Genomic DNA, 26,027 nt, shown 5'->3' on the forward strand with positions numbered 1-26,027 from the left:
TGGCCACAGCAGAGAGCTGGCCTGGAAGAGGGGCAACCAGGACAGAATCCGGCTCCCCGACCGGGACTAGAACCCGGTGTGCCGGCGCCGCTAGGTGGAGGATTAACCTGTTGAGCCATGGCGCCGGCTTATAAATACATAAATCTTAAAAAAAAAAAAAAAAAAAAAGAAAGAAAGAAAAGAAAAGAAAGAAAACAGCTCCTGCTTGCCAGGGGCTGGGGTGGAGGCGACAGATGTGGGTCCAGAGAAACAATTCCCACTGCAAGGAACTCAAGAGTGAGAGCTGGGTAGTAAATGGGCGCTCATCCCCAGGGGCGGGGTGGGGGTGGCAGGGGTAACCGAGATGAGCTTGCTTGTGTAGGGGCGGGGGTCAGCCTCCGCCTGTGACTTGGCAGCAGCAATGCACACCAGGGGCCTGCACCTCTGAATTTTAAAAGGGAAAGGCAGACTTTCACACAGAACCACCTGTGTCTGAAGGTCAGTCCCTTCCTGCTGTCTGTAAACAGGCACAGCTGCCCAGACAATGGGGTGGGACTCAGGCAGGGTTGCAAGGACACCTGGCGATGTTCAGCGAGGCGCACTGTCACCGCCTCTGCTACTCTGACCTGGCTGGCTCATTTCTAGGTCTCCTCTCGAGGAGCAATGCATGCAGGCTATGTGCTGAACGGTCCATGCAGCATTACTTAGATCAACACAAAGGAGCAACACGATGTTCAGTTAAGGAAGCTGGGGCACTTAACTGAAGGTAATGCTATGTGGCTTCTAAAACAACACTGACATAGAGGTTGGGGTACCACCACACGCAAAGGCCAGGATTACAGTGGAGATATATATATAAATATACACACACACATATACATATATATACACACACATATACACATATATATAATCTTTATAAATGACAAGCAGGAAAATTTCTTTTTTTTTGACAGGCAGAGTTAGAGAGAGAGAGAGAGAGACAGAGAGAGAAAGGTCTTTTTCCGTTGGTTCACCCCCCAAATGGCCGCTACGGCCAGCGCGTTGCAGCCGCCGTGCTGCGCTGATCCGAAGCCAGGAGCCAGGTGCTTCTCCTGGTCTCCCATGGGGTGCAGGGCCCAAGTACTTGGGCCATCCTCCACTGCCTTCCCGGGCCACAGCAGAGAGCTGGACTGGAAAAGGAGCAACTGGGACAGAAGCCGGTGCCTCGACTGGGACTAGAATCTGGGGTGCCGGCGCCACAGGCAGAGGATTAGCCTAGTGAGCTGTGGCGCTGGCCAAGCAGGAAAATTTCTACTCTCAACTACTCTCTTTACCTTATTCTCTGAGTCCTGTTATCAGAATTCCACATTATATTTCACTCGTTCACATTCTTTTACTCCAGACCCTAAATGGGGTGCAAGTGCTAGATTATGGGCTAAAACTATTATAATAACGTGAAGTTGCCGGCGCTGCGGCTCACTAGGCTAATCCTCCGCCTTGCGGCACCGGCACACCGGGTTCTAGTCCCAGTCAGATGCCGGATTCTGTCCCGGTTGCCCCTCTTCCAGTGCAGCTCTCTGCTGTGGCCCGGGAGGGCAGTGGAGGATGGCCCAAGTACTTGGGCCCTGCACCCCATGGGAGACCAGGAGAAGCACCTGGCTCCTGGCTTCGGATCAGTGCGGTGCGCTGGCCGTGGCGGCCATTGGAGGGTGAATCAATGGCAAAGGAAGACCTTTCTCTCTGTCTCTCTCTCTCACTGTCCACTCTGCCTGTCAAAACAAACAAACAAACAAAAAAAAACAAACGTGAAGTTGTGGAATGCCAATGGCCTCAACTATTTTATCTTTAGAACGGGAATAATATGGCCAGCCTTTCTTTGCTCCCAGTGGTAAGGACTTTAGGAGTGGCAGGAGTGAGCAGCCGGCCCTCTTGCCCCATAGGAGGAGGGGGTGGGCCCAGGGAGAGGGTGACAGTGAGCACTGAGGCGTCTTGAGCACCTACTATGTGCCAGGCACTGGATTAGGGCTGTGTGTGTGTGTGCGTGTGCGTGTGTGTATGCATGTGTGAGATAAGTCGCCGCCTTTCCAGGCCAGGAGAACAGAAGTGCAGGAGAGAGACGCAGCAGACTCCTGGCAGGACACTGGTGAGTTCAGAATATTGCAAGAAACAGAGGTAAGGCTGCCAGGGCGGTGGTGGTGGGAGGCCGGTCCAGGAGCTCCAGCTCCTCCTAAGAGCAGCCCCCCCCACCCCGCCCCGCCCCCACTCCCACTCCATTGTCAAGGTGAGGGGAAGAGCCGTTCATGCTGATGAGAAAGGACAGGCGCAAGTGACAGATGAGCAAGTGGGTGCCAGCAGCGCCTGCCCCTCCTGGCAGGGACCAGGGAGAGTGCGGGGTGGGAGGGGTCTGCACTTGGAGAAACACTGGGTATAGAAGTGGACTTGGGTTTTGCAAAGGGATTGTGTCAAATGCCACCTGACTGAGAACCTGGACCGACACCAGAGAAAGACATTAGTGGAAAAAGCGATCAATCCCGAACCAAGTGTGCGGCTTGTCATGGACCAGTGTGGATCTGTAAGTTGTTCCGCTGTGTGTTCCGCGGTGGGGTGAGACGTGGTGGGGGGAGCCGGGGGGACAGGTGGTGGCTGCTGTCTCCACGACTTGTCCGCACATCTCAAATTATCCTAAAATAAGGATGCCCGGGGGAGGATTGGTACTGGGGTCTGGGGACTCCTCAGGACTCTTGGATAATAATTAGCATAATCAACACAATGCAAGCCCAAATAGGGACATCACCACGCAGGGAGAGACCCAAAGACACACGGGCCTCTGAGATTGTTCTGGTGGCCTTGGGACATGGTCACATCGCTGCCTTCCTTCTGCTTTGTGACCACCAGGATGAGCAGTGGGGAGAGTCAGCCCTGTGGGCCCTCCTCGTGGCAGAGCTGGGGGGACTGAGGACCAGAGAGGTCAGGCACCTTGCTCCGAGTCACACAGACGGGAAGCTGAAGCTGTCGATCCCTGTCAGAGACCCCAGGCTGCCTCCACCTGCAAACAGTGATGCCGGATACCAGCTTGCTTGGCACAGCCCGGAAACGGGGGCCTGCCTGGAAGGCCATTTAAGGGGCCATTTCCTGAGACTCTGTGCTGGCAGTGGGGCTCCTAAGAAGTGGGGCACATGCCGAGGTCAGCATGGATGCAAACAGTCACCACCAGCAGCAGCGGAGAGGCCCCCAGAGCAGGAAGGCTGGGCCGCCGGGCAGCTTGACTGCCTATCTGGGCCCAAGCAGGAAGCTGTGGGGGTGGTGTTCTTGCTCGGCAAAGCGTGACGTTAAGAACAGAAGGTATCTGGGACATGGAGTGGGAGAATCAGATGAGGACAGGCGTCTGGACTGGCCATTGGCCCAGCAGCCTCAACGTGCAGCAGGGAGCAATCCTGGCACTCAGCCACTGAACCCCCTCCAGGTTTCAGGGTCCTCGCTGCCCAGATGGGGACCCTCCACCAGGTGCGTTGAGGACCCGGGGGATGACGTGGCATACGAGGACGTGGGAACTCAGCCTTACAGCACAGAGTTAGGCAGCTGGAAGGCCTGGAGGGCGTGGAGTGTCCTACCCGGCCAGCCCCCGGTGCCAAGTACGTCCCAGGTACGGGGATGCCAGCCTGCACTCGGCGCTCACTGCAATGTGACTGGGCACTGCAGTGCCTAACAGTATTGCACAGCATATGAGCATGGCATGAGATGACACTGGGGACCTATGAACTTGAAACCAGAACTTGGCTATTAGATCCAGGGGCCACTGTATCAGTTTTGCAGTCACAAGAGATCATCACGTTGGACTTTCAGGAGGGTGGGTTCGGGTACAAAATGGGGTTGGTCAGCTCCTCTCATCAGGACTGTGATGGCCCATCCGAGGGCATCTCCAGCCAGGAACTGTCAGGCGACAGTCCCGCAGCGCACCTGCTGCAAATGTCATCTTTAACACGAGGCAGTCAGCTGCCCCCTGCTCTAGGACTGTGGCAGGTGCCCCTTTTACTAAGCCCCAAACCAAGGCCCTCTGCAAAACAACTCACCAGCACACTGTGAGAGACCGTGACGTCCCTGTCTGGCACACAGCAGGTGCCCAGTCAATGACTGGTGGATGGACGCACGTCAAGAGAAGAGGCTGAAGAAGAGAGCAGGAGCCAGAGCACTGAGGGGCTTTGCTTTTGGAGTGGGGAGTTCAGGACGCGTCCTGACGGCACTGGGTATCTGGGAGGGCTCCACGCCCGAACCATGGAGGACGGAAGAATGGAGGTGGCGTGGACTGATAGGCCATGGCTGCTGGCAAAACTTCAAGTGGGAGAGGTGAGAGTTCAGAGCTGTGCTTGTTAGGGGTGGGAGGGCCAGGGAGGGTCCTGGCACTCCAGTCCCCAACTCTATCCGAACCCCTCGGCCTTGACGTCACGTGTTGCTGGGGGCACTCCAGCCTGGGGGAGCAGTTGACACTGCAAGTGTGTGTGACATGTGTGTTGATGCGTGTTCTGAGTGCCAACTGCCAAGGCATCTGGGCTCTGCGCAATGTTTCCCAACAAAAGCTGAGCTCTGAATGTAAACATCTCTGTGCAGCCTCTGCAAGCCCCATCCCACGCCTTCTCGGGGACACCCCTGAACCTGTCAACCAAGAGGAGGTGAAAGGACCCCCGGGACCCTCCCAGGCAGGGCACAGCCGTCTACAATAGGACAACGTGGCTCTCGCAGGTTGAAGGGGGAAGGCCAATTCAGGGCCGGGGACTCAGTTCCCGGAAGCATTGGGTTTTTGGTCCCACCAGCCTTTCTTAGAATTCTTAGGGAACCAAGCTCCTTGTCACATGTGAACAACAAGAGCATGACTCTCTGGTCAAACGCAAACACACCAAGGCCACTGAGGGTGGTATGGATGTGGAGCAGCTGGAATATTCCGGCTCTGTTCCTGGGAGTGTGAGTCGCACACCCAGCCTGGGAGAGAGTCTGCCAGGCTGGGATCCGTTGAAGCTGAACCTGGACACACGCCACGGGCAGCAGCTCTGCTCCCAGCTTAGTACCTATCAGGAGACAGGGGGCCAGTGCTGTGGCACATTAGGTTGGTCCTCCACCTGTGGCACCGCATCCCACATGGGTGCTGGTTTGAGTCCCGGCAGCTCCTCTTCCCATCCAGCTCTCTGCTATGGCCTGGGATAGCAGTGGAAGATGGCCCAAGGGCTCGGGCTCCTGCACCCATGTGGGAGACCCAGAGGAAGCTCCTGGCTCCTGGCTTTGGGTCGGTGCAGCTCCGGCCATTGCGGCCATTTGGGGAGTGAACCAGCGGATGGAAGACCTGTCTCTCCCTGTCACTGTCTGTAACTCTACCTCTCAAATAAATAAAATCTTTATAAAAAAAAAGAGAGAGAGAGAGAGAGAGAGAGAGACGCACACACTCGGTCATCACAGCAACCGTCCTCCTAAAAGCCTCAAACTGGAGACCAAACACCCACCAACAGCAGGATGGAGAGGACACGCATCCCATATTGGAGAGCCTGGTTCGACTCCTGGCTCCAGCTCCTGATTTCGCCTTCCCGCTAATCCAGCAGCAGTGATGGCTCAAGTGATCGGGTCCCTGCCACCAGTGTGGAGACGCAGATCAAGTTCCCAGCTCCTGGCCCACCGCCCACCCTCGGCTGTTGCAGACATTGGTGGAGTGAACCAACAGATGGGAGCTCTCGTGCTACCTCTTTCTGCTCTCAAATTAAAAAAGAAAAATTAGAAACCCTAGCAGAATGGAAAAATGTTGGTCGCAGCACAGTCCCTCAGCAGAATGCCCTAAAGCCATGAGAATAGATAGCCTGCGGCTACACTCTACAGCAAGGGGGCATCACGCAGACGTAACCCCAAACGAACAAGCCATTTCCAAGGCAGTAAGGAGCAGCGGAAACCCATCTGCCGCACTAAGGGGAGGGCCTCCCTAATTCGGTTGGGGGAGCAGGAGCAGGGGGAGGGCAGGCCCCGAGTCTCCTTTCCAGTTCGCGTATTCTCACTGGGGCTGGGGCAAAAATCTCACTGTTAATAGAAAGCACAGACTTCAGTGGGCACAGGTTCAGCGTGTCTGCCTGTTGTAGGCACAACTACAGCCCCTAAGGAGATGCCGTACCTCCACACCTTCCCCAGGACAGTGAACGTGCTACACAGCAAAACAGACTGTGCAGGCACAATCAAGGTTCCTGATCGGCCACCACAGGGAGAGTATCCTGGAGTTTTTCTGGCACCACGTGTGTCTTTAATAGCAGAAGTGGGAGAAGACAGAAGCACTCGACCTGCCACTGCTGGTGTGAAGCCGCAGGGGCCACGTGGAAGCTGAGAAGGAGGTGAATCTGCCAACAACCTCCACGAGCCCCACGGCAGATTCTCCCCCAGGAACCCTCCGGCTAAGGGCCTGGCTCCGCCGACCCCTGGATTTCAGCTTTGGGAGACCCCAGCTGAGCCCGCCGGACTCTGCCCACCAAAACCAAGTGACAGCGTGTGGCTGTTTTATGCCATGCTTGTTGTCCTGCGTTACAGCAGCAAGGGAAGGCAAACGCGCGGTGCTGGTAGAATTTCGCATGGGGAAAGTGATAGAGAAAGAACTCCCAAGGGGCTCCCAAAGGGAGATGAGGAGAAAGGCTGAGGGCACGCAGGACTGCGCAGCTCTGCACGCGCGCCGCCCTCTGCGTGACTCTCGGGGCAGAGACTGAAGTCTTCCACTGCGGGTTCTCCTCTGGGCTGACGGTGCCCACTAGGGAACGCTTGGCAATGTTGGCAGATCCTTCCAGTTGTCATAACTGAGGGACGGATGCTGCTGGCAGCCAGGGGCAGAGGCCAGGGATATCCCTCAACTCCTACAATGCCCAGAACAACCGACACAACACACAATGACGGGTTCCAAATGCCAACAGTAGCCAGGTGTAGGAGCTCAGGGCTTGGTGGCAGGGAGAAGCCACGAGCCCCTGTTGCTACTCTGGTCTGAACCTGTCAACCAAGCAGGGAGCAAGGGGGCCCCCTGGCCCCTCCCAGGCAGGGCACCTCCACCTACGGACGGGGCCATGTGGCTCTCGTGTGGCTCCCTCCCCACACTCTCTGCCTTCGCCCTGCTGGGACCATTCCTCCAGCCTCTCCTGACAGCACCCCCTCCTCTCGATGCTCCCCATCCCCAAATAGCTCAGCTCCTGTGCCTTTGACTCCCAGCCCCTCTGCTGTTTCTGCGACCTTGGGCAAAGACTTCTTCTCTCTGTGCCTCATTTTCTTCATCTGTGAAATGGGGGAATCAGCAGTGCCTGATTCACAGACTTGTAAGCATGTGTCTGTGACATGCAAACACAAGGTTTGGCGCGTACTGGGCTCTTCCTCAGTGTTAACCATTACTGTCCTTACATGATGCCCACACAACACTGCCTGCCTGGGGAGCCAGAGCTGTGGCGTAGTAGGCTAAGCTTCCACCTGCAGTGCTGGTATCCCATATGGATGCCGGTTCAAGTCCCGGCTGCTCCTCTTCCCATCCAGCTCTCTCCGATGGCCTGGGAAAGCAGTAGAAGATGGCCCAAGTGTTTGGGCCCCTGCACCTGCCTGGGAGACCCGGAAGAAGCTCCTGGTTCCTGACTTCAGATAGGCTCAGCTCTGACTGTCGTGGTCATTTTGGGAGTGAACCAGTGGATGGAAGACCTCTCTCTCTGTGTCTCTCCCTGTCTGTAACTCTACCTCTCAAATAAATAAATAAAATTAAAAAAAAAAAAAAAAAAAGACTGCCTGGCTGGCTCTGCAGCACTTAACACAGTAGCAATTCCCCATTTGTGTGTGTGGTTAACCCACTGGCTCCGTGGGAACGGGAGTGCTGTGGTTTCTCACCAAGGCATTCCAAGTGCCTAGTGTGCATGGTGTGCGTTCTGAGAACAACTTGTGGAATGAAGGAATGAATTACGCCAAAGGCTGTGCGGTGACACTGGGTCACTGCTTTGCGTCTCGCGGAGACATACCACGTTCTGGGGCTGCTGGACGACCTTCACCAGGGCAGGGTGGCTGTAACCTGGGGAGAGGAGGGTGCGGTTAGAGACCAGCTTCGCAGCACAGCGTTTCCTGCCCCTTCCCTCCCTTTCCAGCCCTGGCCCTCTCCACTCTCCACCGGCTTTCACGCTTTGTGCAGGGAGAGAGCTTCCACCCCAGACCCCCTGGCGCACAGCCTCTCAGCGTGCAGCTCAGAAATCTTTAACAAATTCTCTAGGAGACTGCGACGTTTGTTCCAGGTTCAGAGCTACTGGATTAGATATGCAGAAGAGGAGGTGAGTGCAAGGCCAGAGCCCGTTTCAACAGCAAGGCTGGGGCACGGTGGAATGGGCCAGTGTGGTGAACTGCAAATCCTTGACTTCTCCCCCAGTGCCCACTGGTTATGGGTGATCTCAACCAGTGGCTACTGGGTGAGTGTGTGACACCGGCTGTGACCACCGGGCATCACTCTGCCCTCACATATTAGCTCACTCCCAGGGCCCACCGCACTTCCTGTCCAGCCGGGGCCGACACTGTGTGCTGAGTTAAAGCTACTCTTTAGCTCAGCAACTGCTCGTCTATGAGTTGATCCTACCAATGTGTGTAATGACTTAGGAACTTTGATCTGCATCGGGACACGCCAGTATCTCTAGACTTGAGAGCAACCTAACGTTCGCTGGTGGCAGATCGGGGCGATAGATGACAGCTCACCCATACGGCGAAGACTTCGGAATGTGACTCTGCAGTTGTGCGGGGACATATCTGCCCTAAGTTGGACTCAACTCTGAGATCCGCTGCCAAGTGGAAAGGGAAAGACACGGGGTACACGCGTGCTATGAGCAAAGTCAATATCCCCCTAGAAGAGATCCACAATATGGTGGGAGGAGAAACGGAGACCCTGCTCCCCACTCCTCAGTTAGAAAAGCATTTGCTTAAAGTTCATCTGTAAAGCTTACACTTTAGTCACCTAGGCCTGAGCAAGATGTTTTAACCAAGCAGGGCTTTCTAGGCGATGTTCTCTACAACTGCATGCCGATCTTCCCTAAGAAGTCGTTTTCTCTCTCCTAGCAAGACCCGCCCTCAGCTCTCTCCCCGTCAGCACCGGGAGACAATCACACAGGAGCACCGGTCAGTGGTGGGGTCTCTCAGACAGGGATTCATTGCCTGGTCTCACTTTCTGGATTTGAGTTCCCAAAAATCACAGCTCTCACCCTCCTCACTTTCCTGTGTCCTGAAGCCCCGGCAGGTGTCCATATCAACCCTGGGGCCTCCAGTGGTGGACACACCCCCTTTCCACCTCTGTCTCGTCACAGAGTTCCCTGTCCAGGGTGATGCTGTTGCATAAGACCCAGAAAGTCTTGCAGTGCACCTGGCCTTCCATGCCCAGAGGACCAAAGGGAGGAAGTCCTGGGGAGAACCAAAGGTTCAGCAATTCCATGGGTGCTACTGGGCTGAGCAGATCTTGACTGGGTTTTTCCTTCTAGCAGAATCAGAATGTGGTGAAGATGGTGGAAGGGTAAGGTGTTTAGATAAAGTGCTGGATGCCTTGGGGTCTACAATGGACACTATGTAGGCCAAAGAGAATCAGAACAGGGGTAGCCCACGCACAAACTCTCTGCCCAGGAAGGTGAGCCACTCTGTGCACCATGAATACATCTGTGTGAATGCTGCACGGACTCTACCACGTGCCTCCATCTCCCTCTCCGTGCTCCTCGGAATAGCCACATTCTTCTCCCGCCTCAAAGCCCAGCGGAGGACCACTTGCTTCTAGGAAGCCTTGTCTCAGGACCTGCAACCGGCATCACTCATTTAACCCCACATCTCTGTCTCTTCCATAATTCAGTATTTATCATGTACCATCTGAATCTCAATAGAATGAAAAAAACAAAAATCCCTCGTCATCTCAGCTGATGCAGGAAAAGCGTTTGACGAAGCCCAGGGCTATTTCATGATATAAACACTCAATAAACTGGAAACAGAAAGGCATTTCCTCTGGGATAGCACTGTGGTGTAGTGAGTCAAGCCACCACCTATGACACCAGCATCCTAGGTGGGTGCTGGTTCATGTCCCGGATGCTCCACTTCTGATCCAGCTTCCTGCTAATGATCTGGTAAAGGTAGTAGAGACGGCCCAAATGCTTGGGCCCCTGTTATCCATATGGGAGACCCACATGAAGTTCCTGGTTCCTGGCTCTGGCCTGGCTCAGCCCTGGCTGTTGTGGCTACTTGGGGAACAAACAAGCTGATGGAAGATCTCTCTCTCTCTCTCTCTCTCTCTCTCTCTGTAACTCTTCCAAACAAATAAGTAAGTCTTTAAAACAAAAAAAAAAAAGGCCTTTCCTTGATGTAACAAAGGGAAGCTACAAAAATCCACAACAGGAATAAGAGAGGGAGGAGGAAGAGGGGCTGGGAGTATGGGTGGGAGGGTGAGCATGGTGGGAAGAATCACCACGTTTCTAAAGTTGTAATTATGAAGTATATGAAGTTTGTAACTGTAAAGCTGTATAGTTCTGCATATATTCCTATGGACCTACTTCTAAGGGTACAGTTTAAAAACTTGCCATGGGACCCCCAAATCTCCTTAACTTGGGTAATAAAAATGCCACCTTAAGTATTAAAGTGGTCATATGTATAGGATTAAGGGTCTGGTAATAATAATAGATAGAATTAAAAAGGAGTGAATGCTCCAACATGGGAAAGCAGTCCACACAGCAGACTCATAGAATGACAATTGCTTTAAATAGCACTCTGACCTCAGAATCAGCCCTTAAGCATTCTGGTCTGGCTAAAAACCCCATGATAGCATTTCAGGCATGGAGAGCTAAGACACTGAGGAAAAAATGTCCTATATGAAGGATCTAGGTGGGTGAGACCCCAGTGGAAAGCAGTGGTCAAAGAAGGAGGTACTTTTCTGTGAAGGGAGGAGAGAACTTCCACTTTGCTTATGTCTAAATACTGACGGAGTTTGTACAGTCAAAAGGCTTCCATAGCCTAGGCAGCTCATGTCAAGAGGCTCCGGTGATCACTGACGTCATATATATGAGTGCTGATTGCTAAATTAACACCAAGAGTCATTGTGCACTAACTTCCCATGCAGGACCTCTGTCCACAGAGTTGTATTATAATAATGTCAAAGTCCTCCTAAAAGTTGCACCATTCTTGGGTGCTTCGTTAAAGTTAATTAAGTTTCTAAAAAAAAAAGTGAAAATAATTTCAAGACGCAATGACTTTGAACAGCCCTTGTCTCAACTGTTGAGGAACAGTTTTTTTGTTTGTTTTTACTGTGCAAATTGTTGAACTCTTTACTTAGTATAGAGTTGGCCTTCTGTATATAAAGTTAATTGAAAATGGATCTTAGGCCAGCGCCGCAGCTCAATAGGCTAATCCTCCGCCTTGCGGCGCCGGCACACCGGGTTCTAGTCCCGGTCGGGGCGCCGGATTCTTTCCCGGTTGCCCCTCTTCCAGGCCAGCTCTCTGCTGTGGCCAGGAAGTGCAGTGGAGGATGGCCCAACTGCGTGGGCCCTGCACCCCATGGGAGACCAGGAGAAGTACCTGGCTCCTGGCTTCGGATCAGTGTGGTGCGCCGGCTGCAGTGCGCCAGCCGTGGTGGCCGTTGGAGGGTGAACCAATGGCAAAGGAAGACCTTTCTCTCTGTCTCTCTCTCTCACTATCCACTCTGCCTGTCAAAAATAAAAAAAAAGAAAAAAAAGAAAATGGATCTTAGTGGAGAATGGGACTGGGAATGGGAGAAGGGGAGGAGGAGGGGTTGGAGAGTGGGTAGGAGGGTGGGGATGGTGGGAAGAATCACTATATTCCTAGAGTTGTACTGGTGAAATGCAGGAAGTCTGTATTCCTTAAATAAAAGGCTTCTTTGGGGGGAAATTAATTAATTAATTAATTTTAAAAAGCCCACAACGGATATAAAACTGTGGGGGAAGCCTGGATGCTTTCTCCCCAAGCTCAGGAAGGAGACGAGGATTTGCAGTCTTGTCCTTTCCATTCAACCTCATGTTAGAGATTCCAGCGAGAGCAATTAGACAAGAAAGGGAAATCAAACGCATCTCTACTCAGAGGTGACATTGACTTACACACAGAAAACCCCAAGGAATCTGCAAGGCCACTATTCAACTATTCATGCTAACAAATCAGCTCAGTAAGCCTGCAGGATGCAGGATGTAGACACACAGGCCAATTGCCCTTGTCCACATTCGCAGGGAATAATTCATAAATGAAATTAAGATGTACCGCCTGGCATTGCTACTCAGCTTTCTGTCTCCCCAACTACCACCTTGCTTCCTGAACACTGAGTGTCCAGAATCTGTTGGACAAATGAAAATGTACATAAATACAGCTTGATTTGGGTAACATTGTCATATGTCCTGAGAAACCTCAGATTTCACACATAAACTTGCAGAAACATTAAAAAAAAAAAACCTGGGTGCTGGTGCTATGGCTTAGTGAGTAAAGCCACCACCTGCAGTGCCAGCATCCCACATGGGTACCAGTTCAAGTCCCGGCTGCTCCACTTCTGATCCAGCTCTCTGCTATGGCTTAGGAAAGCAGCAGAAGATGGCCCAAGTCTTTGGGCCCCTGCACTGTCATGGGAGACCTGGAAGAAACTCTTGGCTCCTGGATTCAGATAGGCCCAGCTTTGGCCATTGTGGCCATCTGGGGAGTGAGCCAGTGGATGGAAGACCTCTCTCTCTGCCTTTCAAATGAATAAATCTTTTTTTTTTTTTTTTAAAAACCACTGTGTACAACTAATGCAGACTACAATGGCCATTTATTGAACAATAAGGATGTGCTTTATATGCACGATCTTACTTCATCCCACCAGCAGCCCCATGAAGCACATGCCACCAGCTCCACAGTGCTGATGAGAGAGGAGATGCAGAGAGGCGGGGGACAAGCCTGGCTCCTCCACTGCAGACCGACTTTGAACCCAGGGCATCCTGGCTCCAGTGTTGTGTCTCGATTCTCTCTCCTTTTACATCAAAAGCCTCCATTTACTGAGCATCTGAGAGGTGTGGGGTGGGAGGGGCTTTCTGTCCATTATTACTAATCCTGGCCACAACCCACAAGAAGGTTGTAGGAGGAGGGAGATGTTGAGGTCCACAGGCCAGGCTGTGAGACCTTCAAGGATGGTGGCCAAGCATTCAGCTCAATAGATTTTAGGGGCTGGCGCTGTGGCAAAGCGGGTAAGGCCGCCCCTTGCAGTGCTGGAATCACATATTGAGTCCCGGCTGCTCTACTTCCTATCCAGCTCTCTGCTGTGGTCTGGGAGAGCTGTGGAAGGTGGCCCAAGTGCTTGGGCCCCTGCACTCATGTGGCAGACCTGGAAGTAGCTCCTGGCTCCTGGCTTCAGATCAACCCAGATCTAGCCGTTGTGGTCATTTGGGGAGTGAATCAGCAGATAAAATAAATAAATCTTTTATAAAATAGATTTTAAATTAATTGATGAATGAATAATCTGGAAATCAATGATACAGGCAAGAACCCGAAATGGTCATATATGACTAAAGACTAATCAATGATCTTGGAGTGGGAATTCAACTTTGGAGAAAACGCCTTGTCTTTTTTTTTTTTTTTTTTTTTTTTTGATAGGCAGAGTGGACAGTGAGAGAGAGAGAGAGACAGAGAGAAAGGTCTTCCTTTTCTGTTGGTTCACCCCACAATGGCCACTGCGGCCTGCACACCGCGCTGATCTGAAGCCAGAAGCCAGGTACTTATCCTGGTCTCCCATGGGGTGCAGGGCCCAAGCACTTGGGCCATCCTCCACTGCACTCCCTGGCCACAGCAGAGAGCTGGACTGGAAGAGGGGCAACCGGGACAGAATCCGGCGCCCCGACCTGGACTAGAACCTGGGGTGCTGGCGCTGAAGGCAGAGGATTAGCCTATTGAGCCGCGGCACTGGCCTTTTTTTTTTTTTTTTAAAGATTTATTTGAAAGTCAGAGTTACACAGAGAGAGGAGAGGCAAAGGTAGAGAGAAGTCCTCCATCCGCTGGTTCACTTCCCAGATGGCTGCAATGGCCAGAGTTGAGCTGATCTGAAGCCAAGAGCTAGGAGCCTCTTTCGGGTCTCCCAAGTGGGTGCCATCTTGGGCCATCTTCCACTGCTTTCCCAGACCATAGCAGAGAGCTGGATTGGAAGTGGAGCAGCTGGGACTTGAACCGGAGCCCATATGGGATGCTGGCACTTCGGGAGGCGGCTTTACTTACTATGCCACTGCGCCGGCCCCTTCTTGTCTTAAAGTACGTCAGCTGTTACTGTGTATTGTACCATGGTCTGTCTGTGTGCCTCCAAATTCATGTGTTGAAATCCCAACCCTCAAGGGACAACTTGAAGCAGTGGGGTCTCGAGGAAGAAGCGATTATGGCTTGAGGGTGGAGCCCTCCTGGATGGGACCAGAGTCCTCAGAGAACAGGCCCAGGGAGGCAGGGTGCCCCTTCCGTCTCAACGGAACATGATGAGAACAAACCACCCATGAACCAGAATGCAAGCCCCATTCAGATGCCAAATCTGCAGAGGCCTTGACCTTGGACGTGCCTGCTTCCAAAACTGTGAGAAATAGATTTCTGTTGTTTATGAACCACCGAGTCCATGGCATTCTGTGACAGCAGCCTAAAACAGCGAGACACCCCTCCTGCACCTGTTTTCTTTAAGATTCACTCTTACACTGAAATGCACGTTGACTTTCTAAGGAGGCTTGGTATCAGTGCAGCTACAGATCCAATGCAGGGAACAGTCTCTCTGTTGCCTGCCCGGGCTTGGAGCCTGCGGCCTGCTCTGCCCCACAATGAGAGATTCTCAAGTCTGGACAGGCATCAAACAGCAGCTCCTCCCAGGTGAGGCTTCTCCCCCAGCAACAAAAGGAGTGCAGGAGGCTGCAAAGCCCTGTGGTGCCACCCGGGCCGAGGAGGAGGGAGTGGACACTGACATTGGCCCCAAGGCTGGAAAGCCTTCATTACTCCAGGACGGACACTGCTTTTTGGCCAGAGGTCTCTAAGCTCTGCCTCCCCAGACGAGCCTGTTGGAGGCAAATTTCATTGAGCCACAGAGGTAGCTTTTCTTTCTAGGGTGAAAGACGGATGAAAGCAGAGCTAGTCTTTCTCATTGGCGGCTCCCACCTTGGGCTTTCATTGCTGTGGGACTCCCCTCCCCCCGATGGGACAGGGCAGGTGTCTGCAAGCCTGCTGTCAAGGAAATAAGCTTAGGCAGCAGAGTCATCGGTTCAAATCCCAGCTTAGCCTCAGACTCCCTGCACCCCAAGACCTGGGGGTGATGCCAGAAGATTCCATTATAGGACTGTCGTAGGGATTTAATGAGATACCTACCTTGCAAGACATTTAGTCCCATGCCAGCTATATAGTAAGTATTCATTAAATCATCTCAGACTCCAGCTATGGGAGAAAAGATGGCCAGAGGGAGAACTTTCAGAACTTACAGCCAAGTTGCCTCCCACTCTCACACAGACTGGCTGGCTGAGCATGCACACTGGGAGGGCTGTGGTGGCGGGGAGTCGGGGGAAGGGGGATCCTGGTCCTTTGGCTAACACATAGCACAGCCAGGATTCAAGCCAGGATAACTCAAGAGTCTGTCCCTTCCAAACCAACACAAAAGGGAAATAGGCTTTGGAAGTCTTGGGCTCCAAATTGCCCTCAAAGGCCTAGGTATCTGTGAATGACAGACACCCCCAAAGACTGAGTCATCTGCTAATTTCATCTTAATGGGAAATGGATCAGTTTGAGAAAATGGGCTGGGGGGTGGGGTGGAGGAGTGGCCACCCACGCCCGGGACCCCTTGCTGCTGGGTGGCTGGGGCTGGGGTCACAGCCTTCAGACCGCTGAACACAGACAGGAACCCAGCAGCCGAAGGCACATCAACCCTGCAAGCCGCCAGCCACAGCCACCTGCATTTTCAAACGAGTCCCGTCTACTCCACGGTCTGTGTGCCCTTCTACAGCAGCGAGTCGTGCTCCGGAGGGCTGGGAGGTGGGCTCAGGGAGGCAGATGCTACTGGCGTCCCACCGAGGTCACTTCCCCTGGCTCGGTGGGCGGGCCATCTCCCAGCTGCTGTGTGTGTTGGCTGACAATGGCTCCAGCTGCCTCCTTCCCTGGAAAACTGCCCTTGGCATCCGGAAGCCACTTTGCCTAGGATATTACACCTGTTCTCTTCCCTGGCGGCTGATGGGCAGTGACTGGCAGGCACAGGGGGACACAGAGGCCAGCACCATGGGCTTGGCTGGGACCCATGCTGGGGTGCAGAGCCCCCAGTGGGATCAGGCCATGGGCAGTCTCTTAGTGAAACCTCATCCTTTTTAGTGTCTTTCTCCTGCTCTGTGCCGTTCCCTTTCTTGTCCTTTCTCCTGAGGGCTCTCCCACCATAAACCCCCGGCATAAATATCCCCACCCTGGCCTCTTCTTCCAGGAAGCCTAACCCAAGACGCCTAAGTTGCAGACACTGGTCACACAGGCTGGCTATGACTCCTCTGCCAGCTACGTGACCCTGTCCAAGCTTTGTTTACCCCTCTGCACAGTGGGGATCTCGACACACGCTGACCCGGCAGGGTTTCGGGGAGGAGTAAATGAGAGAAGATGTGTCACGTGCCTAACGCAGCACTTGTTCCCTTCCTTGGCCCGGAGGGATGTGTGCGGCCACACACAAAGACGTGCCTGCTGGCAGGAGCGGCTAACACCTGGGCAGCCACGACCAAGAGACAGAGAGAGGGGGAGGTGCCTGCGAGGCTGATGTTCCGGCTCTTACCTATGGGGACAGAGGAGATCTGGGAGTAAAGGTCCAGCATCCGGTTGCCATCCACATCCACCAGGTAGTTGCCTCGGCTCTCTTCGTAATTGCAGAAAAAATGCACGGCCTCCGCATTCTGGGGGAGAGAAGAGACAGATTGAGGCCCCGGCCAGGTGCCAGGTACTGGCCTTCTGGGATTGAGCCTGCATCAGTCGTGGCCTCATTTTTTTTTAAAAATAATAATTAGTATTTTTTTTTTATTTTTGACAGGCAGAGTGGACAGTGAGAGAGAGAGAGAGAGAGAGAAAGGTCTTCCTTTTGCCGTTGGTTCACCCTCCAATGCCCACCGCGGCCTGCGTGCTGTGGCCAGTGCACCGCGCTGATCCGAAGCCAGGAGCCAGGTGCTTCTCCTGGTCTCCCATGGGGTGCAGGGTCCAAGGACTTGGGCCATCCTCCACTGCACTCCCTGGCCACAGCAGAGAGCTGGCCTGGAAGAGGGGCAACCGGGACAGAATCCGGTGCCCCGGCCGGGACTAGAACCCGGTGCGCCGGCGCCGCAAGGCGGAGGATTAGCCTAGTGAGCCGCGGCGCCGGCCAGTGGTGGGTCTTTCTTTGGACACAGGGCGGGTATCTTTGAGCACCAGCAATGATGCTTTTTGTTCTAGGGGGAAGTTATGTGGACAGTTTGCTTTCTAACAGCTTCTTAGGCTGTGATTTTGTATTTTATCAATTTTTCTGTATGCGTTTTAATATCATAACATAAAGGGTTGGGCTAAAATCTGGGGTAGATTTTAACAAGACATCCATGGGGAATTGGTTCCAGGAACAACCCCCCCACCCCACCCCGGGAGAGCAAACCCACAGAGGCTCGAATCCCTCTCTGAAATCGCATAATACTTGCGTATGACTGACTCACATCCTCCCGTGCACTGTACATCACCTCTGGATAACTTACAATGCCTACTACAGGCGGGCGGAACTTCACAACAGGTCACGTTCCGAGAGATGTGTCACTGGGCGATTCTGTTGCTATGCAAACATCACTGAGTATACTCACACCAAGTTAGGCAGCCACAGCCTCACTAGGTGATCAATCTTATGAGCCCATCATGGTAAATGCTAGACCTCCATATCAAGGTAGACGTCCATATCACAGGTTAACTGAACCATTGTTATGCAGCATATAACACTGCAATATAAACGCAATGCAAATAGTTATTATGCTGAATTGTTTAGGGAAAATGGTAAGAAAACTGTCTGTATATGTTCAGTACAAATGCGGTTTTTAAAATATATTTCTGATCTGTAGCTGGCTGAATCTGCAGCTGGTAGAACCTGTGATATGGAGGGTTAACTTTATATGGTAAGTCTTAGAGCAACACTGGGAAAACTAAAAATATGTGGTAATCATTAAAGAACACTAGGAAATATCCACTTCATGTACATATGAAATATCCACTTAATGTAAAACAAAAAGCGTAAGAGAAACAAAGGAACAGAGATACAAGATATATAGAGAACAAAGAAGTGGTAGACATCAATGCAGCGCCATCAATGTGAACTCTGAATGGACTGGCCCACCTAATTAAAAGTCAGAGATTGTCAGATGGAATAAAAAGAACCAACTATATGCTGTTTGCAAGAAGCACACTTTAGATTCAAGAAGACAAATGGGCTGACTGTAAAGGGATGAATAAAGATACATGATGCACATCGCAACCACAAGAAAGCTGGCAGGATTCATACTAGCATCAGATAAATAGACTCCAAAAAAAAAAAAAAAAGCCACTAAAGAGAAACAGTTTATAATGATGAAAGATCAATCCACTAAGAAGAAGTAGCAATTCTAAACATATTTGCACTTAACAACAAAGCCTCAAAATTCACAAAGCAAAAATGGACAGAATCAAAGCAGGAAATAGCTCTACTATAATAGCTGGAGACTTCAGTGGCTGCCATTCGGGGATGGATAAGACGACCAGCAGGCAGATAGATGATTAGCAAGGGCATAGAAGACTAGGATGAGACTCCAGAGCACTAGACCTACCAAACACCTAGAGAGCGTGCCACTCGGCAGCATCAGAACCCGCACGCCTCTCCACCACATACAGAACCCCCTCCAGGACTGACCGCTGGGCCATCACAAAACCTCAGAAAATATCAAAGAATTAAAATCACACACAATACAGTTTCCAATCACAGAGGAATGAAAATAGAAATCAGTAATAGAAAGGAATCGGGGAACTTTACTGAACTGCATTTTTTTTAAAGAGCCAGTGCAGATTTGAGTGTCTCTCAGTCACATTGTTAGAGAGAAGCCTCAGAAGGAGGGTTGCCCCAGCCGCACTCACCTGGACAATATTCAGCTGTCTCATCAGCTCCTGTGGGCAAGAACAGAGCACTGATCAAGTATACACTCTTGCCAAAAGCGCTGAACGTCATGTGTGTCTCCCCAAGTCGTGGGGCTTTCTTCTCCTGCCAACAACTTAATGGCTTAACTTAATAATGAAATGGCTTATTGCCAACAGTTATTATAAATATTTTAATTAATATTAAACAGATGTCAGGAAATGACTCTCTGACCCAGGGAAATTAGCAGTGCAGTGGACAAGATGGCAGGTAAACCAAAACATTTAACACAAGAATGTAAGCTGAAGGTATTTGTCTAGTATCCATAAAAACAGGTGTTCTCTCTCTATTTAGGCAAAAAAGACTATACCTAAACAAGTAGGAATATAAAAGGAAAGTATTAATTTGCATATCAAAGAACCATATGTTATATCTATAATTATAATCCAAACACTGCATAAATTATTTGTGCAATTTCATATAGAAACTGGAAATTAGAAACTAGCTGTTTTCCCATGACAAAGATTTTTACTCTTAAAATAATTCAACATAAAATAAATTTTAGCAATTAGCATTATGAAATTATTTATTTTCACATAAAACACAAAATAGTATTAGTGATAAGTATATGAATAGTTATTCTAAGTATTTTACTACTATTAGACTAAAATCCATTGCCCCAATAGAAATATATATATGAAAAGTGTCTCTCCTTTCGTTACCAAAACAATACCAAAATAATACAATCATTCACAGTACCAGAAATATTTCTGGATTTTTAATAGTTGTAATGACAAAAAGTATCTTTTGACAGTAACCAAAAAATTACACTGCATGTAAAATCTGCAAAACCTGCAAGGGAAAATAAATTTGCCTTAAAAGGTTTACTCTGTATGTGCTTGCCTGGATTAGAATTCTTTCCTTCATCAGATCCCTCCTCCTCATTCTCCAAGATCAAGTTCAGGGGCACGTGACTGATATCCAGGCCCTGTGCTCACATTCTCCAAGATCAAGTTCAGGGGCACGTGACTGATATCCAGGCCCTGTGCTCATCCCCTCACCAGGTACTTTCACAGTCAGGTGCTCTGCCCCAGCCCTTGCCCTGGACTCAAAGCAGACCGAGTGACTGCTGTGGCCCGCACAATGAGGGGCAGAGACAGAGGGCCAGCGCAGATCCTAGGCCGCCACAGACCTAGCCCGATGACAGCCAGCCCGGTCAAGCTTCCTGGAGGATGACAGGCCCGCGGAGCACAGCCAGGACCAGCACACCCCAGGTCAGCTGACAAACAGCAGCCCCGGGCGCGTGGTAAGCGCAACAGAGCCAGCGCCTCCTCCGGTCACCCTGGGTGCTACCGAGGCTTTTGTGACTGTTCTGCACAGCTGTGGCACCCCCGTGAAGGTGTGCTGACCTCTCACGGCACATGGCTGGGGCTCACACCCAGGATCTCTATGGGGTGAACTGTGCGGAAGCACCAATGACACAGGTCGCTAAGGTCTGCCCCGTTCTCTCCTTTTCAAAACACCACTCAAGTGTGCTCAGCTCACCTGAGACCGAGGCCCCGGGACTTCCGTCTTCATCAGAGGCCCGTCATAATCAAACTCGATGTCGACTTTGGCTGCGGCTTGACTGATGAGCCTGCATCCTGCAGTGAACACACACGGTGAGAGGCCCTGGGGACAGCAGGTATGAGGACAATTCTGCGCTATCAGGTGGCCCCATGTCCCTAACAGAGCTGGCGTCAGGGCCTCCAGACCACCCCAGACCACCCCAGACCACCCCGGACCCTGGACACATCCAGGCACTGCAAATTCAGTACAGTCTTAACAGAGAGGAAAACCCAGTGTCATGCTCCTGTCTCACTGGTGTGATGTGAGCTGAGGCCACTTCCTACTGCTTCCAACTGAGCAATTTCAATTTTTAGGATTCATCCTAAGAAAATAATGGGACCCGTGCACATTCATCACAGTCTCATCTGTAACAACAAAGAGGAGATAACCTTAAAGCCCATCAGTGACCCGGCTGCTCCACTTCTGATCCAGCTCCCTGTTAATAGCTTGGGAAGCAGTGGATGAAGCCCCAAGTATCTGGACCCCTGCACCCATGTGGGAGACCTGGAAGAAGCTCCTGGCTTTGTCTCGGCCATTGTGGCCATCTGGGGAGTAAACCAGTGGATGGAAGATCTGTCTCTTCGTGTCTCTCCTTTCTGACTTTGAAGTAAATAGATAAATCTTAAAAAAAAAGTTCAACACTGGGAGGGAGCCAAGGAGAATATGACTTAGTAAACTATTTTGTACATGTGTTTCTATGAATTGCTTCAAGGCAGAAATTATGAATATTTATGGACCTGAAATGATGCCCATGGTATGAGTATGTGAAAGATAAGATTACAAAAATTTCCCAAATTTTATAAAAAGTTTAATCTGGGCTGGTGCCGTGGCTCACTAGGCTAACCTTCAACCTGCGGCACCGGTACTCGGGTTCTAGTCCCAGTTGGGGCACCGGTTCTGTCCCTGTTGCTCCTCTTCCAGGCCAGCTCTCTGCTGTGGCCCGGGGAAGGCAGTGGAGGATGGCCCAGGTGCTTGGGCCCTGCACCCACATGGGAGACCAGGAGAAGCACCTGGCTCCTGGCTTTGGATCAGTGCAGTGGACCGGCCGCAGCGGCCATTGGGGGGTGAACCAATGGAAAGGAAGACCTTTCTCTCTGTCTCTCTCTCTCACTAACTCTGCCTGTCAAAATAAATAAATAAATAAAAGTTTAATCTGTATCCCAATGCATATATTGGGCCAGAGTTTCTCAACCCTGCCATGATTGACACATGGGGGAGGATCATTTTTGTGGTGGGGGCTATCCTGGGCATGTTTACCAAGATCCTGCATCTACCCACCCCTGGCTGTGCCCCCAGTCATGACAATCAAAAATCACACAGCAGAGAATGGTCTTCAGTGGTCCCCAGTTAACATTTTTTGTTTAAAACAAAGTGCTGGTCATCAGTCGTTTGTTTGAAACCCATGTCACATTTTTCACACTGGGATGAACTGACAGACGGCGCGTTCCCAGGCTCTGTGCGTTGTGCAAACACAGCCCAGCTGAGCCCTGTAGGACACTGTGGAATACGAGGCAAGAGTGGAAGGACTTATATCTGTGACTCAGAAATCCCGGGTGTCCCTGCTCATCTTGGCCCTCCTGGCACACCACTGGCAGGCTGGGAGAGGTTAGCGCCTCTTACTGAGGTTGCCATAGCTTCATCAGACTCGGGGATCAGTAGCTACTTTCCAGAGAGTGACCTCAGATCATCTTTACATACACACATACCTCATAAATGGAATAAAAAGCTAAGTATACAATTTTGAAATCCATGAACAGCTTTTTCATAATATGCATTTCCCATTAACTTTTTAAAAAAGATTTACGTGCTCATTTGAAAGGTAGTTACAGAGAGAGAGAGAGAGAGAGGGAAAGAAAGAGAGAATCTTCCATCTGCTGGTTTACTCCCTTAATGGCTGCAATAGCCAGGCTTGGGCCAGGCCAAAGCCAGGAGCCTGGAATTCCATCCAGGTCTCCCACATAGGTGGCAGGGACCCAAGTTCTTGGACCATCTTCTTCTGTCTTCCAAGGTGCATTAGCAGGGAACTGGATTGGAAGTGCAGTAACCAGGCCTCAAACTGAGACTCATATGGGATGCCAGCGTCCGGCACAGGCAGCAGCTTAACCTGCTGTGCTACACTGCAGGCCCCTGAACTTTTTTCTTAGATGACAATGCTTCCTTCATTTGTTTTCAAAAAGATTTAGTTATTTATTTGAAAGGCCAAGTGACAGAGATAGTGAGAGGGGCCAGCACTGTGGCTCTCTTGGTTAATCCTTCGCCTGAGGCGCCGGCATCCCATATGGGCACCGGTTCTGTCCCGGTTGCTCCTCTTCCAGGCCAGCTCTCTACTGTGGCCTGGGAAGGCAGTGGAAGATGGCCCAGGTGCTTGGGCCCCTGCACCCGCATGGGAGACCAGGAGGAAGCACCTGGCTCCTGGCTTCGGATCAGCGCAGCTCCGGCCGTGGCGGCCATTTGGGGAGTGAATCAACGGAAGGAAGACCTTTCTCTCTGTCTCTCTCTCTCACTGTCTGCAACTCTACCTGCCAAATAAAAAAAATTAAAAAAAAAAAAAAGAGATAGTGAGAGAAATACAAAGAGATCTTCCATCTGCTGGTTCACACCCCAAATGGCCACAGTGCCTGGGGTTAGGCCAGCCAGGAGTTGGGATCGATGGGCCACGAGACAGGAATGCCAAGAGCAGGTACACACCCAGCAAGTCTGCGCCCAGAGCATCAGCAGCTCCCACCCAGTGCCAGGTCTTTGTGAGTGATGGGTGGCGGAAGGCAAAGGTTGGCAAGACAGGGGTCTTAAAACTCAGAGCCTGGTAAGCTTGTACGTGTCTGCGCTATCGGAGTCAGCCCCTACGTGTGCCAGGCAGGCCCACGTAGGCAAACGAGCCCCTTGTGACACGAGTACTGTTGTTTTCATCTTACAGGCGAGGATCAGAGACTGAAGTCTCACAGTCGGTGAGTTGCAGAACCAGGACAGGAAGCCAAGTTCTTGCAACTCCAATACTTCGGATCTTCCTGAACGTTGACGCTTTGTAGAGCGCGATGACCAAATACCAATATGACGAATGTTGTCTTAATGGTGATATGTAACACCACACGCCCCACCAGAATTAAAAAAAAAAAAACACAAGGACACCTTTTCCTCTATCGCTTTGCTACCAAGTCACACCAGCAGGTGTCCAGGATGCACTGAGCGCTTGGTGAACACCCCAGAATTCCCTGGAGCAGTCCACATGGATTAGCTCGCTTGTCATCATTCCCAGGTAACAGAAAAGGACACAGGCTCGGGGAGACTGCTTACTTCCCCCGCGGACACACCCACAGAGCCAGCAGGTGGCGAAGCAGGAAGCGGGCTGGTGCGACCTCTTTCCCCCACACGGTGAATGTCACTGGTGCTATCTTTGATGTCATCTAGTGCTGGTCTCTGAACTGAAACGTTTCTAGCCAAACAATCCTCTTCTCCCAAAGGCAAATTATTACCAGAAGCACAGAAAAGTCTGGATTAATATTGAATGACCTGGCATTTTCATTCATGAATAAAACAGCATCCAGGAGGCGGGGGTGGGGGGCGTGGGGCTGCAGCCCAGCACCCCTGCTCTCAGCGGTGCTCACGATCCCGGCGCCCAAGCCCATCCACAGAGGCAACTTTCTCAAAGCTTCACTTTCTTTCTTTTTTTTTTTTATGTTTATTTTTATCCACTAGAAAGGCAGAGTGATAGAGACACAGAGATCTTCCATCTGCTGTTTTACTCCACGAATGCCCACAACCATCAGGGCTGGGCCAGGCCAAAGCCAGGAGCCTGAACTTTGGTGATGTCTCTTCCATGGGTGGCAGGGGTCCAAGCACTTGAGAGCAGGGTGCACCAGCAGGAAGGTGGGTCAGAAGCAGAGGTGCTGGGACCTGAACCAGCACTCTGATACAGAATGCGGGCAGCCCCAGCAGTGGTTTAACCCGCTCTCCACAGTACCTTTCCCCACAGAGTCCATGTTTAACTCCAAACTGTAAAGTGGCCACCAAACATTTTTTTAAAAGGCAATTTTCTTACGATATGGGGTAGTGGGCTAAGCCTCTGCCTGTGGCACCAGCAACCTATATAGGCACCAGTTTGTGCCCTGGCTGCTCCTCTTCCGACCCAGCTCTCTGCTATGGCCTGGGAAAGCAGTAGAGGATGGTCTGAGTGCTTGGGCCCTGTACCCGGGTGGGAGACCCAGAAGAAGCTCCTGGCTTTGGATCAGCTCAGCTCCAGCTGTTGCAGCCATTTGCGGAGTGAACCAGCGGATGGAAGATCTTTCTCTCTATCTCTCTCTCTGTTAACTCTGCCTCTCAAATAAATAAAATCTTTTTTTAAAAAAAGACAATTTATCTTTTTTTAATCGTTTATTTATTTGAAAGGCAGAGTTAGAGAAAGAGAAAGAGAGAAAGAGAGAAAGAGAGAGAGATCTATCTATATACCTATCTGCTGATTCACTCCCCAAATGGCCACAATTGATAGGGCTGGGCCAGGCAGAAGCCAGGAGCCTGAAACCCCATCTGGGTCTCCCATGTGGGTGGCAGGGGCCCAAGTACTAGGTCCACCTTCTGCTGCTTTCCTGGGCACATTAGCAGGGAGCTGGATTGGAAGTGGAGCAGCTAGGACTCCAACTGGTGCTCATTCTGGGATGCAGGCCTCACAGACAGCAGCCTGATCCACTGTGCTAGTCCCCACCCAGCATTTTTAATGTTCTCTTGCTTTTTGCACTGAGAGTAAGGAATGAACGTCACGTTCTTACACAGCAAAGTCAAGGACTTCTACAGGCCTCCTGCAGTTGTTTATTCAACTTTTTAAGAAAAAGTTATCTGGTCCTGCAACTATCTACACCACTTATTTTTTGGTAACATGTTCATTGAAGATGCCAGGGCTGATGCTGTGGTATGTACGTAAGGCTGCTGCCTGAGGTGCCGGCATCCCATATGGGCGCAGGTTTGAGTCCAAGGTACTCCACTTCTGATCCAGCTCTCTGGAAGAGCAGTGGAGGATAGCCCAGTCCTTGGGCCCCTACACTCATGTGGGAGACCCAGAAGAAAATCCCGGCTCCTGGCTTCAGATTGGCACAGCTAAGGCCATTGCAGCCATTTGGGGAGTGAACCAGTGGATGGAAGACCTCTCTTTCTCTCCCTCTCTCTCTGCCTCTGCCTCTGCCTCTCTGTAACTGCCTTTCAAATTAGTAAATAAACCTTAAAAAAAAAAAAAAAAAGAAGATACCAGTAAGCAATGTAGAATAAAGAAGACATTTTTAATTTTTTACCGAGAGATATCCATTTGACATCTGGTCTCCCAATTTCTGAACCGTATTTGGTAACAGGTGATTATCATTTTTATTTTTGTTTT

General features: G+C 51.2%; 1 protein-coding gene across 4 annotated transcripts in view; it reads right to left on the bottom strand.

Moving 5' to 3' along the window:
- The window catches only part of ABAT (4-aminobutyrate aminotransferase), a 100,616-nt gene that overhangs the window by 21,496 nt on the left and 53,093 nt on the right, over window positions 1-26,027 (bottom strand). For all 4 annotated transcript variants that reach the window (XM_051847393.2, XM_070064693.1, XM_051847394.2 and 1 more), the window contains exons 3-6: window positions 20,606-20,703; window positions 19,063-19,092; window positions 16,730-16,847; window positions 7,959-8,008 (exon numbers count right to left, since the gene is read on the bottom strand). In XM_051847393.2, coding sequence (XP_051703353.1) covers window positions 7,959-8,008; window positions 16,730-16,847; window positions 19,063-19,092; window positions 20,606-20,703 — 296 coding nt within the window. The remainder of the gene's footprint in view (window positions 1-7,958; window positions 8,009-16,729; window positions 16,848-19,062; window positions 19,093-20,605; window positions 20,704-26,027) is intronic.

This window comes from Oryctolagus cuniculus, chromosome 19 (genome assembly GCF_964237555.1).
Source record: "Oryctolagus cuniculus chromosome 19, mOryCun1.1, whole genome shotgun sequence".
Taxonomy (NCBI): domain Eukaryota; kingdom Metazoa; phylum Chordata; class Mammalia; order Lagomorpha; family Leporidae; genus Oryctolagus; species Oryctolagus cuniculus.